At 51.6% G+C, this 17263-nt stretch overlaps 1 protein-coding gene across 1 annotated transcript in view; it reads right to left on the reverse strand.

Moving 5' to 3' along the window:
* Positions 1–610: 610 nt before the first annotated feature.
* The window catches only part of LOC127048816 (uncharacterized), a 121544-nt gene continuing 104891 nt past the window's right edge, over positions 611–17263 (reverse strand). Inside the window, exon 2 of the mRNA XM_050948823.1 lies at positions 611–3263. Coding sequence (XP_050804780.1) covers positions 707–2482 — 1776 coding nt within the window. The 5' untranslated portion in view covers positions 2483–3263 and the 3' untranslated portion in view covers positions 611–706. The remainder of the gene's footprint in view (positions 3264–17263) is intronic.

The raw sequence follows: 17263 nt of genomic DNA on the forward strand, positions 1-17263 counted from the left end.
GGGGTGGCAACCAAGTGATTCACCCCATGAGTTTCCCACAGTTTTTCCATGGTCCCTGCCAGGAAATTAGACCCTGAATCTGTAAGGATGTCGGAGGGCCAACCTACCCTGGCAAAGATGTCTGTTAAGGCCAGGCACACAGTGTTAGCCCTGGTGTTGCCTAGAGCTACTGCTTCCGGCCATCGGGTAGCAAAGTCCACGAAAGTCAGTACGTACTGCTTTCCTCTGGGCGTCTTTTTTGGGAAAGGGCCCAGAATATCCACAGCTACTCGCTGAAATGGGACCTCAATTATGGGGAGTGGCTGGAGAGGGGCCTTGACCTGGTCTTGAGGCTTACCCACTATTTGGCATACCTCACAAGACCGGACATACTTGGCAACATCCTTGCCCATCCCCTCCCAGTGGAAGGACTTCCCCAACCTGTCTTTGGTTCTGTTCACCCCAGCATGGCCGCTGGGATGATCTAGGGCTAAGCTTAAGAGCTTCCCCCGGTACTTAGTTGGAACCACCAACTGTTTTTGCGGCTGCCATTCTTTCCGGTGTCCACCAGAAAGAATTTCCTTGTATAAAAGTCCTTGGTCTATAACAAACCGGGATCGATTAGAAGAGCTGAGAGGCAGTGGGGTGCTCTGTGCCGCCGCCCACGCTTTCTGAAGGCTGTCATCTGCTTCCTGCTCAGTCTGGAACTGTTCCCTTGAGGCTGGGGTCACCAGTTCTTCCTCAGACTGTGGACTTGGGCTTGGTCCCTTTGGAAGCGATGTAGGTGATGGGGTTGTTCTGGTGCTGGTGAACCGCTCTCCGCTGGTGCACCTGAGGGTATTTCAGGCTCTGGCTGAGCCTTTTGGGTATGGCTGTCTTTTGCTTCTGCCAGTTCTGGCTCGCTGGCGCCCTCTGGCGTTGAGTTTGAAGATGTGGTTGCACTTGCTGGTGCTGGTTGCTGTTCCAGTTCCGGGCCTGGGACTGGAGATGCTGTGGCTGTTTCAGTAGTAGGCATGGAATCCGGGTCCACTACCTCTGTCTGGGTTTCTGGTAACACAGACGGGGCCTCTGTGGACGGCTCAGGAACAGGAATGGGTCTGGAAGCTTGCCTGGTTTGGCTACGTGTAACCATTCCCACTCTCTTGGCCCGCCTCACCTGGTTGGCCAAGTCTTCCCCCAGTAGCATGGGGATAGGATAATTGTCATAGACTGCAAAAGTCCACATTCCTGACCAGCCTTTGTACTGGACAGGCAGTTGAGCTGTAGGCAAGTCTACAGCTTGTGACATGAAGGGGTAAATTGTAACTTTGGCCTTTGGGTTGATGAATTTGGGGTCAACGAAGGATTGGTGGATAGCTGACACTTGTGCCCCCGTGTCTCTCCACGCAGTAACATTCTTTCCGCCCACTCTCAAATTTTCCCTTCGCTCCAAGGGTATTTGAGAGGCATCTGGGCCTGAGGATTTTTGGTGTGATGGTGGTGTAATGAATTGCACTCGCATGGTGTTCTTTGGACAGTTGGCCTTGATATGTCCCAGTTCATTACACTTAAAGCATCTTCCATCTGATGGGTCACTGGGCCGAGGTGAGTTACTGGAGACTGGTGAGGTGGAAGGGTAGGGTGTCTGTGGCTTTACTAGGGTGGTATGTGGGGTCTTTGGCTGTCCTCGGTTGTAGGGTTTATGGTCTGTGTGCCCCCTGGGGTAATCGTTCCCCTTGACAGTAGCTTTCTTGCTTTCTGCCAGTTCCATCCATTTGGCTCCAATCTCCCCCGCCTCAGCGAGATCTTTGGGTTTTCCATCTTGTATGTACCGTGTGATGTCTTCAGGAACACCATCCAAGAACTGCTCCATTTGTATGAGGAGGTTCAGTTCTTCCAAGGTTTGAATGTTGTTTCCTGTTATCCAGGCCTCATAGTTTTTTGCAATGTAGTAGGCGTGTTTGGGAAATGACACCTCTGGTTTCCACTTTTGGGTTCTGAAGCGCCGACGGGCATGATCTGGGGTTATCCCCATCCTGTATCTGGCCTTGGTTTGAAAAAGTTTATAGTCATTCATTTGCTGCTTAGGCATTTCAGCTGCCACCTCTGCTAAAGGTCCACTGAGTTGTGGCCTTAATTCTACCATGTACTGGTCGTCAGGGATGTTGTACCCAAGACAGGCTCTTTCAAAATTTTCCAAGAAGGCCTCGGTGTCATCACCTGCCTTGTAGGTGGGAAATTTCCTGTGCTGTGGAGCAATAGTTGGCGCCGGGTTGTTAGGGTTGGCTGGCACATGCAGCCCAGCTTTTGCCAACTCCAGTTCATGTTTTCTCTGTTTTTCCTTCTCTTCATTCTCTTTTTGTTGTTTTTCCATTTCTTTTTGGTGTTTTTCCATTTCTCGGCGGTGGGCCGCCTCTCTTTCTCTCTCTCTTATTTCCATCTCTGTTTGTTTTATTTCCAGTTGTCGCCTGTGTTCAGCTTCTCTGAATTGGTCTTCGGCCTCAATTTTTGCCTTGGTAGACATGGTTCCTGTTTTCTTGTGTTGGGGTGCCCTCCGGTGTTTCTCTTCTGAACTGCAGGCTCTCTGTTGCCTCCTGAAGTCTGCCTAGCAACAGTGCCTTTAGCGAATCTTCAATGTTAAGTAAACCTGAAAAACCACTTTATTTGCATTTATATAGTGCTGGTATGACTCTCAATGGGAGTGCTATTGTGTGACAAAAGACTCGTGATAGCACCTTAACGACTTCTTGCTTAACATGCAAGCCACAAACTGCCAGAGAGAGCAGAAAAAAAAATTCTCTCTGGTTCCCTTTTAAAACCAAACTGTTTCTCTCTGCTAAAAAGCCCTTAGCAGAGAAAAGAAAAATATAATATTCCTACTGGCTTCTGGATACTGTCTATCTCCCACCCGCTGCCACTCATGTCAAAACCTAAGTCCCAGATCTGGACCTTAGCGTCCAAAATATGGGGGTTAGCATGAAAACCTCCAAGCTTAGCTACCAGCTTGGACCTGGTACTTGCTGCCACCACCCAAAAAATTAGAGTGTTTTGGGGCACTCTGGTCCCCCTGAAAAACCTTCCCTGGGGACCCCAAGACCCAAATCCCTTGAGTCTCACAACAAAGGGAAATAATCCTTTTTCCCTTCCCCCCTCCAGGTGCTCCTGGAGAGATACACAGACACAAGCTCTGTGAAACTACACAGAGTGACTCCCCCTCTCTCTTCCCAATCCTGGAAACAAAAAGGACTTTCCTATTTCCCCAGAGGGAATGCAAAATCAGGCTAGCCAATTCAACACACACCGATCTCCCCGATCTCTTCCTCCCACCAATTCCCTGGTGAGTACAGACTCAATTTCCCTGAAGTAAAGAAAAACTCCAACAGGTCTTAAAAGAAAGCTTTATATAAAAAGAAAGAAAAATACATACAAAGGGTCTCTCTGTATTAAGATGACACAACACAGGGTCGATTGCTTAAAAGAATATTGAATAAACAGCCTTATTCAAAAAGAATACAAATCAAAGCACTCCAGCACTTATATTCATGCAAATACCAAAGAAAAGAAACCATATAACTTACTATCTGATCTCTTTGTCCTTACACTTAGAAACAGAAGACTAGAAAGTAGAAACTACTTCTCCAAAGCTCAGAGAAAACAGGCAGACAGAAAACAAAGACCTCAGACACACAATTCCCTCCACCCAAAGTTGCAAAAATCCGGTTTCCTGATTGGTCCTCTGGTCAGGTGCTTTAGGTGAAAGAGACATTGACCCTTAGCTATCTGTTTATGACAGGGTGGCTGTATCAAACTTGAGTGAGTGATGTGGAGCTCCTGGGTGCCTGGTAACAAGGCCACACACTCAAATTTGGGGCTCCGTATTACTCATGATTTATTATTTCTTGGTAAATCACATAGTGAATTCATTTTTAGAAATTTCAGAAACGTGAGCAGCCGACCACCTTTCTTTTGCTTTTCGCGATTTCTTAATTGCTTTCAAATCTATTTCAGGCAATAAAACACATAAAAATGTGTGATAATTCTCTAGCCTGTACTTTGGCTAAGGAAAAAGAGATTTCCATGAGAAACTTCATGTGAATAATTGGTTAATATAAGTTATTTACAAAACATCTCTTTTTGAAAGATAACTTGCCTCACAAAATTGTATTTCTTTGAAATTCTCCTCAGACATTTATGGTGCTGGATTCATAAGAGATTGTAAAACACTTATTAAAAATGTCATTTGGATTAAAGCAATATTTCTATAGGTCAGCATGTCACAATCCCCAGAATCCTATTGTCCTCTGTGTCCTCTATGTCTTGGTGTTTCTTCTTTCCAGTGACTCTGAGTTCCTGGCCAACCTTCAGCCATGAAGATCCTTTTCCTGCTCTTTGCTGTTGTCTTCTTGGTGCTCATGGATGCACCAGGTAAGATGTCAATGAACATAATCAATGATATAAAGGGATATTTGGGAGCCTCTACAGAGGTGACCTAATGCTTTCCATTAGACTTTTTTTTTCTTATGAGCTCTAGCCCTACCCCCAAGAAAAGCCATTGAGATTTGACTTAATTATGAACAGTCAAAAAATATCCATGCCCCGCTCAAAGAGTTTTCCTCAGATCTTGCTGAGGTTTGCTGCTTAAGCCACCCCATGTTCTGTCATCATGGCACAAACTCTTCCTATAATGGGCAATCACAGAACTGAACATCTGGATGCAATACTGACAAATGAAGTCTGGTGAACCCCTCTCAATATACCCTTGGGTTTGGGAGATGGTGCATAGGGCTAGGAGCCAGGAGACCATGACTTAAAATATAACTTCTCCTGATGACTATTGTTAATTATTCTGCCTTTCACAACCTGCATTATAAAATAGGCAGCATACCCCACTGAGAGGTTACACAGCTGGGTACAGAATTGAAATCTCTAAAACGGCAGCCGCTCATCGCAGAGTCTTAGCCCTACTGGGTCTCAAAACCTGCCACAACAATGAGCTTCACTTTGTTTTGAGAAATGATGTCATTTGGGGGTGGGACATTGTTTGCAGACATAACAATGAATCAGGTAGGGTTTTGGTTTCTGTCTGTTGGTTGTAGACAGTTTTGTGAAAACACAACAAATGTTCTAAATTCAGTACTCTAAAAGATTTGGATGCCTTTTCAAAATGACAGGCCACTTAGGTAAACCAAAAATTGGCAACTGGTCATGAAGAAACTATTCTCAATTGAATCTTGCAAAGAAATCTGAGCAGAGTCTCAAAGATCTGCAGACATTCAGCCCCGAAGAGACTTTTTCAAGCTCTTCACTTTCAAAACGTTGTAGTCATCCAACTGAGCACTGAGCCAGTTCAAACTTACTTAGTCAAATTGTATTGATGATACTGGCTGGCACATCACTGTAAGAACCAGAGGGAATCAAAACCACACCCCAGCCACAAAGGAAAGTCAACAATGCAGGCAGCCACTTGCTTCTCATCCCTCAATTGTGTGAGGCAGTGAAGGACGCCTGTGCTCAGATCTAGTTCCAAAATCTGCAGCTGGAGAGTCAGTGCCCCTGTTTAATTAAAGCACTCCATTCTCAGGAGGCTGCCACTGAATGTGGATAGAACTGCAACCATTTAAAGAGCACTAATGCTGTGATAAACTTTCACACTGGATGACAATTGGGCTGATTTGGCCAGATGCCAGTGAATGGGAAATGCCTGGCATCCTGGAATCACAGCCCTTATTTACTCTGCTCTGCAGAATGTTGATTAAGACTCTTTTTCTTTGTCAGAATTCTCCCAAGCTAAGATGTCCCGAAGGGAATGTGAACACAGAGGTGGTGAATGTTACCCTATGTGTCTCAAGTTTTATAAGACCATTGGAAACTGCGTTGATGGTGGCAGGTGCTGCCGAAGGTAAACTCGACATTACACAAGAGAGATCCTTCAGTGTGAACAGAACTGTTCATTACTTTCTTTCCATTTAAGAGCTGATGGACTCTTCCATCCTTAAAGCAGCTTCAGTCTTGCCCCTTTATTTTCCCTCTTTTGCAAGCCAGGGGAGGTAATTATAAAAATCTTGGTGACGTTAGTGTGACCATTGTTCAGAATGAATTTTAATGGTTTAAGCAGGAAGAAGTTTTCTCCATTAAGTTAACTGAGAGGCATTGCAAATCTGCAGCTCTTTCCATTCTTGTTCTGCTTCTTTCTGATTGTATGTACCATAAAATGTAGACGAAGCCCAGTATGGTCACATTAATGTAGCAGAAAAAAAAGGACCTAGAGAAGCATTTGAGAGGATGAGAATTTTCCCCACTCACTAAAACACCAGAGAGGCAGAATGGGGGTAAGAGATGTGATGCTGGGAGCTCCTTGCTTCTGCAGAGCAGAAGCCAGGGACCTAGGCTGGAGCACTTTTGCTACCAACTGCTGGGCTGCTCTCCTAGCCAATTCACTGAGCATGCCCAGAGATCCATGTTCTCACCAGGCAGGGCTGCTAGCACTGGATTTCCAACAGAACAGAGGCAGGGTTGAGGTGGAATTAGAGTTTTCCTGCGTTCTTTAAGAATTAGTTACAACTAAATAACTATCTGTCATTTTAGCTTCAGCTGTAGACAAGGTGTGTTTGATAGAACAACCATACGTGGGTGTGAGTCGTGCTTTTTCTAGATTTTCTGATAGGCAGTCAGTTAAGCAGTTTAGAAACACATGATATAACTATCCCCATTAAAAGTCTGTAACTGAATGTTACGGTGCAGATAATGGATTCCCTGTGCTGGGGTGAACAAAGAACCTCTTCACTCACCATTCAGTGACTGGGAGGTTCCTCTCGTTCTTTTTCTATGGAAAAACATCAAAAACTCTGATGATCTTTTCTTTATACAGGTGATAATGTGGCTGTTTCTATCATTCTTCTGCATTAGAAATCCATCTCGTTTATCTTTTTAAAATTAAAAATAAAATAAAATGAAATAAAACAGGCCCTATCACATTAACACCACACAAGAGTATTTATAGACCATGGTCCACACACATCTGTATGTTTTTCAATTAGCTTCTTTGAGTAGATCTTTATTTCTTACAGTTGTTACATATCCAATGAATTAGTGGTGTCAGAGGAGCTGGGTTCAGTCCCCGCTGGACTGTACAGAGTGTAACCCTGAATATGGTGCTCCAATACACCTAGACCTTCCCTCTGTTCTAAAACCTCCTTATACCTTTTATAACAAGGGTGGCCAAACCATGGCTCACGAGCTGCATGTGGCTCTTTTACAGTTCAAATATGGCTCATGGAGCCACCCCCCTTCTTTGCATACCTCACTTGGGGGAGGGGAGGAAGAGCTCAGGGCTTCTTCCCTGTGATGAGGTAATGGGGCTAAGGACTTCTTCTGCCCAGCAGGGAGAGGGGTCTTGGGGCTTCAATCCCATAGGGCACAGCCTGCAGGGGCTTGGGGCTTCAGCAGGAGCAGGGTCAGTAATTTTGGCCACCCCTGCTTCTTAATAATAATAGTAATAATAGTAATAATAATAATAATATTAGTGACTATTATCTATCCTGCACCACACTGTGTTAGCAAAATAAAATTGACAAGTCTCCGTTGCCATGGAGAAGTGACAGTACTAATATACCTCTGCCCAGGCATAACATGAAGAACAGGCATCAAGACTCAAGAAACTATAGGCCAGTGAGTTTGACATCAATCCCTGGCAAAATAATAGAAAAGGTGACTCAATCAATAAATAATTAAAGATTAGAAATATAGTTAATGCCAGTGAACAGGGTTTTTAGAATATTAAGTCTTGCTAAAAAAACCTACTTTATTTTTAGATGACTTTAAAGTTAGTTGATAAAGATAACTGCCTGGAGGTAACATAATTATATTATTGCAAAAACTTGACTTACATTGCACAAGATTCTGAATTAAAAAACTAGCACCATACAATCTCAGTAAAGCACACATTAATAAATCATTAATAAATAGAATAGAATAGAATAGAATAGAATAGAATATACTTGCCAATGGGGAATCATCATCTAATGTGGGTGTCATCTAATGTGGGTGATTTGATTAAAGTGTTTAAGTATATTACAGGGAGAAAATACCAGATTCTCAAGGACTCTTTAATCTAGCAGAGAAGGCAGATCAAGAACCACTGGCTGAAAGCTGACGCCAGACAAATCAATTTAGAAATGTCACAACCCTAAATCTATGCTCAAACATGGCATCTGTATGGCCAATTGTCGGTCAGGGGTCACACTGGTGCCGTGTGCAACACCATGGTGTGGTGTACAACATTATAGTGCCGTGTGTCTACTCTGAACCTTCTATCTGGTCAATTGTGGGTCAAGTTAGTGCCATGTGCAAAAGAGTAGGGTATTGTGTGCAAAAGAGTAGTGTGCCGGGTATAGATCCTGTTTACGTAAAGGGCACCTGCTCGGAACCTGGAAGGTGAAGGAGCTAGGGACCAATCAGACGCTGACACGAGTAAGAGTCTTCAAATAAAACTATGTCTCATGCCAAAAGTGGCAGGAGTATCCGCGTGTTAGCTGAAAGGCCTGATCACCCTTTCAGCCACGGTGTCCTCCGGATTTTGCCGGCTCATGTCGTGTCATTTTTTGGATTATTTTCCCCAATTCGTCATGCCCTTGGTGTCCGTACTGCTGGTCAGCTGCGCCTGGAGTGTGGTATGTGCATTTTAATTTCTGTAAATACTCTGTTTGCTTAGCCTTTTCCCTTTTTTTCCCCTCCCTTACTTGGTGCAAAGTTGTGTATATAGTATATGAGAGCCAAATTGTTGTATTGATTGCTGTTGTGGTTAGTTGATGTATTTTACAATATTCGGTTAACGTGTGTACAGTTTGATAAGTTTTGTGTACCTATTCTGGATTTTAGTGAGCAGTTAATCATAGATCGTTTGGTTTCTTGTTGTTGGATGTAAATAGGCTCTTTCAAGTTGTGTGTGTGTATTCCTGTTCTGATAGTATTGCTAGTTGGTAAAGGTGCTTCTCCCCAGCCCAAGTTGTAACTTATCCCTCATTAATAAATGGCCACGTGGTTTGAATTTCAATCTGTCACATTTTGATTTTCCTCTCTCAATCAAATACTTATTCGAACCTGAATTTGTCTCGGACAAGAAATAACAGAAAAAGGTTTACGGTGAGGGTGTTTAACCACTGGTACAATATACCAAGGAAATGAGGTATTCTCCATCTCTTGGTGTCTTCAAATCAAGGATGGCTGCCTTTGTGGAAGATAATCAAATACAAGTTGCTGGGCTCAATATAGGAGTAACTGCGGGGAAATTCTATGGGCTATGTCTTACAGGAGGTCAGACAAGATCATTTATTGGTCCCTTCTAGCATTAAAATCTGTGAAATTCTGGGGAAAAAATGGTTGCTGTCTGCAGGAACTTGATATTTATAAAGCTTTCAAACTGTAAAGCTACAGCTTTATAATAAAGAAAAGTCTAAGAGTTTGGAGTTACTGACACCTGAGGGTAGGTGTAAGTTTGTGTGTGTGAAGAGAAGGTAAAAAAGTTAATAAGGTAAAGTATTTTCAAACAAGTTATCTTAAAATATTGTAACTGGACACATGTCTTGGTCCTCCCTCAAGGGTCCTTCCAGACAGACCTGGTGTGAAGAATATTTGAGTGGAAACTGACAAACTCATTAAAATTGCAGTCAGACCAGCACCGTGCAGCATGTCACTGGGCTTCCTTACAGTATATGGGGTCCTGATGCTGCTAATATTAATACATATAAGGAGCTACATTAAAATACAGTAGCTTGTGTATGAGAGCTCACAGACTGAGCATGCTGTAACACATCAGTGTGCTAGGCACTATCTTGCCCAGCAGATTGGGGAATGAAGCAGCCAACTCCAGAATGAAGTTCATGGGTCTCTATACACCGAAGGTCCAGGCTTTCTAGCTGGGGCTGTAACAGACTCCCATTTTCTGTATTTCAGGCACAGAGGGGACACGTAACACACACTGAGCAGTGGGTTACACAGGCATATTATCAGAACCACTCACTCTTCTAATTAAACAGCACCAGTTCACAATGGATTTAAAGCCATTTAAGAGCTCATTGAAGCGTCTCAGTACAGAGTCTTAGCCCTTAACCAAGGGAGGTAGTTGTAAAAAGCCTGGTGACGTCAATGTGAACATGATTCAGAAGGTTTTTGAATAGTTTAAACATCAAGGTTCCTATGTAAAGTTAGACTGGCCATATTGTATATCTCTACCCCTTTGTATTCATGTTCTGACTGTTTCAACACTATTAACCATAAACTATTCAGGTCACCCAGTTGGAACATATTAATGTTGCATCAAGTACAGCTCCCCAAGAAGCAGTTGGGAGGGTGAGAGGTTTTCCTATCTCCTAAAACACCAGAGACACAAGTCAAGGGCAGGCAATGTCAAGCTGGAAGCCCCCTGGGCCTCAGAGTGAAAGTCACGGAAGTAGGCTGGAGTGACCATGCTAGCAGCTGCTCGCCAACTCTCCTGGTCGATTCACTGAGTATGCCCAGAGACCCACGCTATCATCAGGTTGGGCTGCTAATGTGCAACTACCACCAGAATGGAGCCAGCTTTCATATAGATCTGGAATTTCCCTTCATTTTTTAAGAGTAACTTATTTATCACCTAAGTAATTATCCATCATTTTAGCTTCAGCTGTGCCCAAGGTGAGTGTGATTGAACAACCGAACCTGGATGAGAGTTGTCCTTTTCCGCTGTATAGTTTTCATTGGCAGTCAGTTCACCTGTTTAGATACTGTGACAAAGTTCCTCCTCTACCTTGGTGGGTCCCGTGCTTATTGGCAGATTTGCTCACCTCAGTGATCTTCCCCACAGTCTGGGTCAACTCCTCCTGTGTCTGATGGGAAAAAGGAAGAATGATCCTTGCAGTCTCTGCTGATCCACCAAGTGGGTCAGGGAACAGACCAGAGACCAGAGATCTTCCCCTCTGATGGAACCCACAGTCCAGGTCAATTCCTCCTGTGTCTGATCAGGAGTTTGGAGGTTTGGGGGGGAACCCAGGCCCGCCCTCTACTCCAGGTTCCAGCCCAGGGCCCTGTGGATCACAGCTGTCTATAGTGCCTACTGTAACAGCTGCATGATAGCTACAACTCCCTGGCCTATTTCCCCATGGCCTCCTCCAAACACCTTCTTTAGCCTCACCACAGGACCTGTCTCCTGGTGTCTGATAATGCTTGCACTCCTTAGTCCTCCAGCAGCACAGCCTCTCACTCTCAGCTCCTTGTGCTTCTTGCTCCCAGCTCCTCACACACACTTCCTCTCCTCTGGCTCCCCCTCTCCTAACTGGAGTGAGCTCCTTTTTAAACCCAGGTGCCCTGAATAGCCTGCCTTGATTGGCTGCAGGTGATCTAATCAGCCTGTCTGCCTTAACTGGTTCTAGCAGGTTCCTGATTACTCTAGTGCAGCCCCTGCTCTGGTCCCTCAGGGCACAGAAGCCTGCTTCTCCTGTGGCCAGTACTGATTCTTCCTTCTACCACTCTGCTGTAGAGGAAGGAGAGAGAGGGCTGCTGCTGCTGCTGCTGCTGCTGCTGCTGTTCCTGCTGGGCGCTGGGCCCTCGCTGCTGCTGTTTCTGCTGCTGTTCCTGCTCCTGCTGCTTCCCTGGCTGGGCTAGACACCACCACCTACCCCTCTCTCTGCTGTCTGTTTGCTGGCTGGCTGGTGGTTCCCCCCCACCTCAGTTACTGCTGTTATTCCACCTACAGCCCCTTGGGGGGGGGGCTGCTGGCCTGCTTCCCAGAGAGGAGGGGAATGAGGGACCCCAGCTCTTGTTGCTGGGGACACCACCATCTGAGCGGGGTCCCTCCTGCCTGGACGCCAGACCACCACCACCTGGAGCTGCTGGGCCTACTGTGGCTGTTGCTGGGGAGCTGTTGGTGCCCGGAGGAGAAGAAGAAGGAGGAGTCGACCACCCGCTGCTGGAGACAGTATGAAGACCACTGTGGAGGGGGCTTTTCTGGACTGAGTCTTTTTCAAACTGTGCTCTTGTGGTGGGGGTTTGGACTGTGTCTGCTGGGGCACCGGGGGTGTGGCGTGGAGCCTGTCCCCAGTCCATCCGTGTCCCCCTTCGCCCCCACCACCATCGTTGCCCCCTCCACCACCCCCGCTGGCTGTTTTCCTTCTGCTTTGGACTCCTGCCTCTGGGACTGAGCTGCTCGCCTGGCTCACCACGCCCACTTCCACCATTTGGGCCTGCAGCAGCAGCAGCCAACCATTGACTTTTTGGCACAAGTGCCTGTGGGTGCACCACCTCCCCCCTCATACTGGACTGACCCCCTCCCCTTTGCCACATTTGTCCACCCCACCTATTTCCCTCTGCTGCCTGATAGTTCTGCCCCGGCCCTGTAGCTGTCCCCGTAGTCCCTCTACCCCAATCTCAGCTCGCCCTTTCCCCCCACCCTGTGCTCCCCCAGCCCTGATCGGTTCCCCCCCATGCACCCACGCCCCCTCTCAGGCGCTTGTGCCCTTCCCCATTTGGTTTCCCCTTGTTCACTGCACTCCCCCCTCTGCCGTTGCCCCCCCGCTCCCCTAGTGCAACTGGAGGAGCCGGAACCCCCCTCTGCGTTGGTGCCCTGAAACAATCCCACCCTTAGTCCTTGGTTGCTCCCTACGCCCCTTTAGCCTTCCCCTTCTGGCGCCCTCCTCCCCTGCCTGCAGCCTAGCGGGGAAGGGTGGCCGCCTCCTCTCCTTCCCCTCCCCTCGCTGTTTGTCCCCCTCCCCGCTCTCGTTATGGCGGGGGATGCGGCGGGGGAGACCCCTCGCGATGCTCCCACTACCCCTCCTCCACCTGCCCCCGTGTCCACTGCCCAAGCCTCTACCTCGACCGCCGCTGCCGATCCACCTACCACCGCCCCTGCTGGGGCACCGGCGGCGGCGAGTACTGGGGAGACCTCCGTTGCTGCCACTTCTCTCGCCCCTTCTGATTCGGGGGGAGCCCCCCCAGCCGGTGGGAAGGGTCGGGGTGGGAAGAAGGGTAAGGGCCCCGCTAGAAAGGCCAGGCCCTCCATGGCGGAGACTGCCCCCGCTGCCGCAGCCCCGCTACCGGCTGCGGCATCCCTCCCCGCTGTTCCCTCCACCAGCTCTGCAGGTGTCCCTCCCCCGGCCCCCAGGGCGTACGCCCAGGTGGCGGCGGCCCCCCCCGCCTGCTGCTGCTCCTCCGACTGCTGCTTCCGCCAACATCTACAGCGGCCGGGGCCCCTTTCCCACTTTGACCAGGAAGCACGGCGTCCGTTGCCTCCTGGTGCCCGCCTCGCCCCACGTGGAGACCTACGTGCGGGCGTTGGCGAGGGTGGTGGGGCCCACGGCCATCGTGGCGGCCTCCAAAATGTACGGGAAGGTGGTCTTCTTCCTGGCATCAGAGGCCGCCGCCCAGGAAGCGGTAGAGACAGGCCTGGCGGTGGGGGGCGTGTTCGTCCCCCTGGAGCCGTTGGAAGACCTGGGGGTCCGCTTAATCTTGACCTCCGTCCCTCCCTTCCTGCCCAATGCCGTCCTGCTGCCCGCTCTTTCTGCCCTGGGACGCCCCGTCTCTGTCATCAGCCCTCTCCCCTTGGGCTGCAAGGACCCCGCCCTCCGTCATGTTCTCTCGTTCCGCCGGCAAGTGCAGCTTCTACTGCCGCCGGCGGCGCGTGGCGGAGAGGCGCTCGAGGGGTCCTTTCTGGTCCCCTACCAGGGAGCCCACTACCGGGTGCATTACTCAACGGGGGAGGCTCGGTGCTACCTCTGCAGGGCGATGGGGCACGTCCGGAGGGACTGTCCCTTGGCCCAGCACGGAGGAGTGTCGGGGACCCCCGAGCCCCGGCAAGGCGCCGGCCCTGTCATCGCCGGTGCCCCTGGCTGCCCAGCACCCGAAGCTGCCCCTCCTCCTCCTTCTCGATCCACCTCTGTGGAGGAGGGTGTGGCGGGGCTACCGCCGGACGTGGGAGAGGGCTCATCCCAGGGGGAATCCTCTCTGGTTTCTGCTGTCCCACCACTGCCTCCCCGAGTCCCTGAGCCATTGCCCTTGCCCCCCGAGCCGACCCCTGTTAGCCGGCCCCCGGATGATGCCATGGAGGGCTGGTCCTTAGTGCAGGGGAAGCGGGGCAAGCAGAAGGCTCGAGTTTCCTTACATCCTTCGGATTCGGAGGCCCCCCGGAAGAGCAGGAAGGGGGGCACCGATGACGAGTCTTCTGCCTTGCCCCCTGATGACTCCCGTTGTATAGAGCTGGCTGGGGATGCTGTGGCAGCACCGGAAGGTAACACCGCCCCTCCTCCGGGGTCCCTTCCCGTGGAAGCCCCCGAGGGAGCCTCTCTCGCCCCCTTCCCACTTGACACCTCTGAGAGTGCCGCGGTGGGTATCGCCTCGGGTGCTGATGGGGAGGGCCCTGGGGTGGTGAACGGTGATCTCCCTCCCATCTACGCGGAGATCGAGGCCCTGGGCTTGACCCCGGTCACGCAGGGAGAGGACAACCCTCTGCCGGCAGGCCTCGATCTGGGTGACCTCCCTACATCCCCCCTGTCCCTGGGTTCCCTTCCCCTACCCGCTGTTTCTGCTCCCACCTCTGAGGGTCCCCTGGAATGTTCTATCGACCTGGCTGCGGGTGGCACTCTGTTGACGGCCGCCGAGCCCCTTGGGGCGACGGCCAGTGCCTCGCTGCCGAGCCCCGCTTCCCAGGTGGTGTCCCTCTTTGGTGTGGAGGACCCGCCCTCCTTCCCCAGCGGGGACCCCATTGACCACCATCTCTCTCTGGATGCCGAGGCTGCCGCACGTGCCACAGTGGCTGAGCCCGGCATCGTTAGGGGTCCCCTGCCCATTTCCCAGATCCTTGAGCCTGGCCAGGAGGAGCCACCTTCCGGCGTCTCACCTATGGAGGCTCCGGATCCTGCCTCTACCTCCTTCCCGGATTCTCTCCCTGATCCCTGCCCTACTCCTGTTGGCTCTGTCCTTGTCCCCCCCACTTCCTGTGATGCCAGTGCCGCCCCTGGCAATCCTTCCCAGGGAGCGAGTTCACTAGTTCTTTCCTGTCCCGACCCCCCAGGGGCTGCTGTTCCCCTTCCACCGCCCCTTCTTGATTCTGGGAGCGGGGCGGGTCGTGTGGAGTTGGTCCATCTGCTGCCACGTTGGGGATCTGCCCCCTGCCTACCCACCTTGGTGGGCCACGGGGCTGTGACGGGGGCCCCACTGGGGGCCAGTCATCGATCTGTGACCCCACCCCCCCATGCGCTGAGGGAGGAGCTGCGGGTGTTCCTCGAGGACGTCCGTGGCTCCCGGAACAAAGTCCATCTTGCGCTCCAGCGGTGGGGGGATTTCCATCAGGTCCTCCGGGCCGCGAGGGCCCTCATGGGGGAGGGTAAGAGGACCGGGAAGCAGGCCGCCGCGGCCTACCGGCGGGTCCGTGTCTTCCGTGACTCCTTACTCACCTTCGGGGTTGGTCACGGATTGCTGCGCGGCCTGCCGGAGGCCGTGGGCGTGTCTGCCAGCGAGGATCCCCCCCAGCCCTCCTCATGGCGCCGATCATCCTTGCCACCTTAAACACCCGAGGCTGTAGGATGGGTCTCCGCAGGAGCCAGGTGCTCTCCTTCCTCCGGGAGGGGGGGTACTCTGTGGTTTTCCTGCAGGAGACCCATACGGATCCTGCCGCTGAAGCTAGCTGGCGGCTGGAGTGGGGGGACGGGGCCTACTTTAGCCACTTCTCTGTCTGCGCGGCTGGAGTGGCGACCCTGTTCTCCCCCGACCTACGGCCCGAGGTGCTAGGTGTCGCTGAGGCTGTGCCGGGTCGCCTGCTGCACCTCCGGGTCCGTGTGGAGGGGCTTGTGGTTAATCTCGTCAACGTTTACGCCCCGACATCGGCCCCGGAGAGGCTACATTTTTATCAGCAGGCATCCGCCTTCCTTGGCTCCCTGGATCCTCGTGAGTGCTTGGTCCTGGGAGGGGATTTTAACACCACTCTCGAGGAACGGGACCGCTCGGGGACCGAGCAGTGCCCGGCAGCTGTGGACGTCCTCCGGGAGATTGTCGACCGCCACTCCCTGGTGGACGTCTGGCGCGACCACCACCCAGACGACGTCTCGACGTTCACCTTCGTCCGGGTGGAGGCCCATCGGTCGTGCCACTCCCGGCTGGACCGTATTTACCTGTCACGTTTCCACCTTTCACGGGCCCACTCCTCCAGCGTTCGGCCGGCCCCCTTTTCGGATCACCACCTTGCCACCGTGACGGCCTCTCTCTGCGCGGAGAGGCCGGGGCCGGCCTATTGGCACTTTAATAATAGTTTGCTGGAGGATGCGGGCTTCGTGGCGTCCTTCCGGGAGTTCTGGCTGGCCTGGCGAGGGCAGAGGCGCGCCTTTTCCTCGGCGCGGCGGTGGTGGGATCTGGGGAAGGTGCGCGCCCGGCTCTTCTGCCGTGACTACACTCGGGGTGCCAGCCGACGGAGGGATGCGGCGATAGGGCAGTTGGAGCGGGAGGTCTTGGAGCTGGAGAGGCGTCTGGCCGTCAACCCCGCGGATCCATCCCTCTGCGGAGCGTGCCGGGAGAAGCGGGAGGAGCTCCGGGCCCTCGATGACCATCGGGCCCGGGGTGCTTTTGTTCGATCCCGCATCCACCTCCTTCGGGAGATGGATCGCGGCTCCCGCTTCTTCTACGCCCTGGAGAAAAGGAGGGGGGCCAAGAAGCACGTCACCTGCCTCCTGGCGGAGGACGGCACCCCCCTCACGGATCCGGCGGAGATGTGCCAGAGGGCCAGGGCCTTCTACGCCACTCTTTTCTCCCCGGATCCGACCGATCCTAACGCTTGCCGAGTGCTCTGGGACGGGCTCCCGACGGTCAGCACGGGCGACCGGGACCGGCTGGAGCTGCCTCTCACTCTGGCCAAGTTCTCGGAGGCCCTCCGTCACATGCCCACCAATAAATCTCCGGGCTTGGACGGGCTGACCGTGGAGTTCTACCGCGTGTTCTGGGACGTCCTCGGCCCAGACCTGGTCACTGTCTGGGCCGAGGCTTTGCAGAGCGGGGTCCTCCCTCTCTCGTGCAGGCGAGCCGTGCTGGCCTTATTGCCGAAGAGGGGGGACCTCCGCGACTTACAGAATTGGCGTCCCGTCTCGCTCCTCAGCACGGACTACAAAATTGTTGCGAAGGCCATCTCGATGCGGCTAGGGTCCGTGCTGGGGGACGTGGTCCATCCAGACCAGACCTACACCGTCCTGGGCCGCACCATCTTTGATAACTTGTATCTGGTCCGGGACCTTCTGGAATTGGGGTGTAGGGATGGTCTGTCGTTCGCCCTCTTGTCCCTGGATCAGGAGAAGGC

This window comes from Gopherus flavomarginatus, chromosome 4, assembly GCF_025201925.1.
Source record: "Gopherus flavomarginatus isolate rGopFla2 chromosome 4, rGopFla2.mat.asm, whole genome shotgun sequence".
Classification (NCBI taxonomy): Eukaryota; Metazoa; Chordata; order Testudines; family Testudinidae; genus Gopherus; species Gopherus flavomarginatus.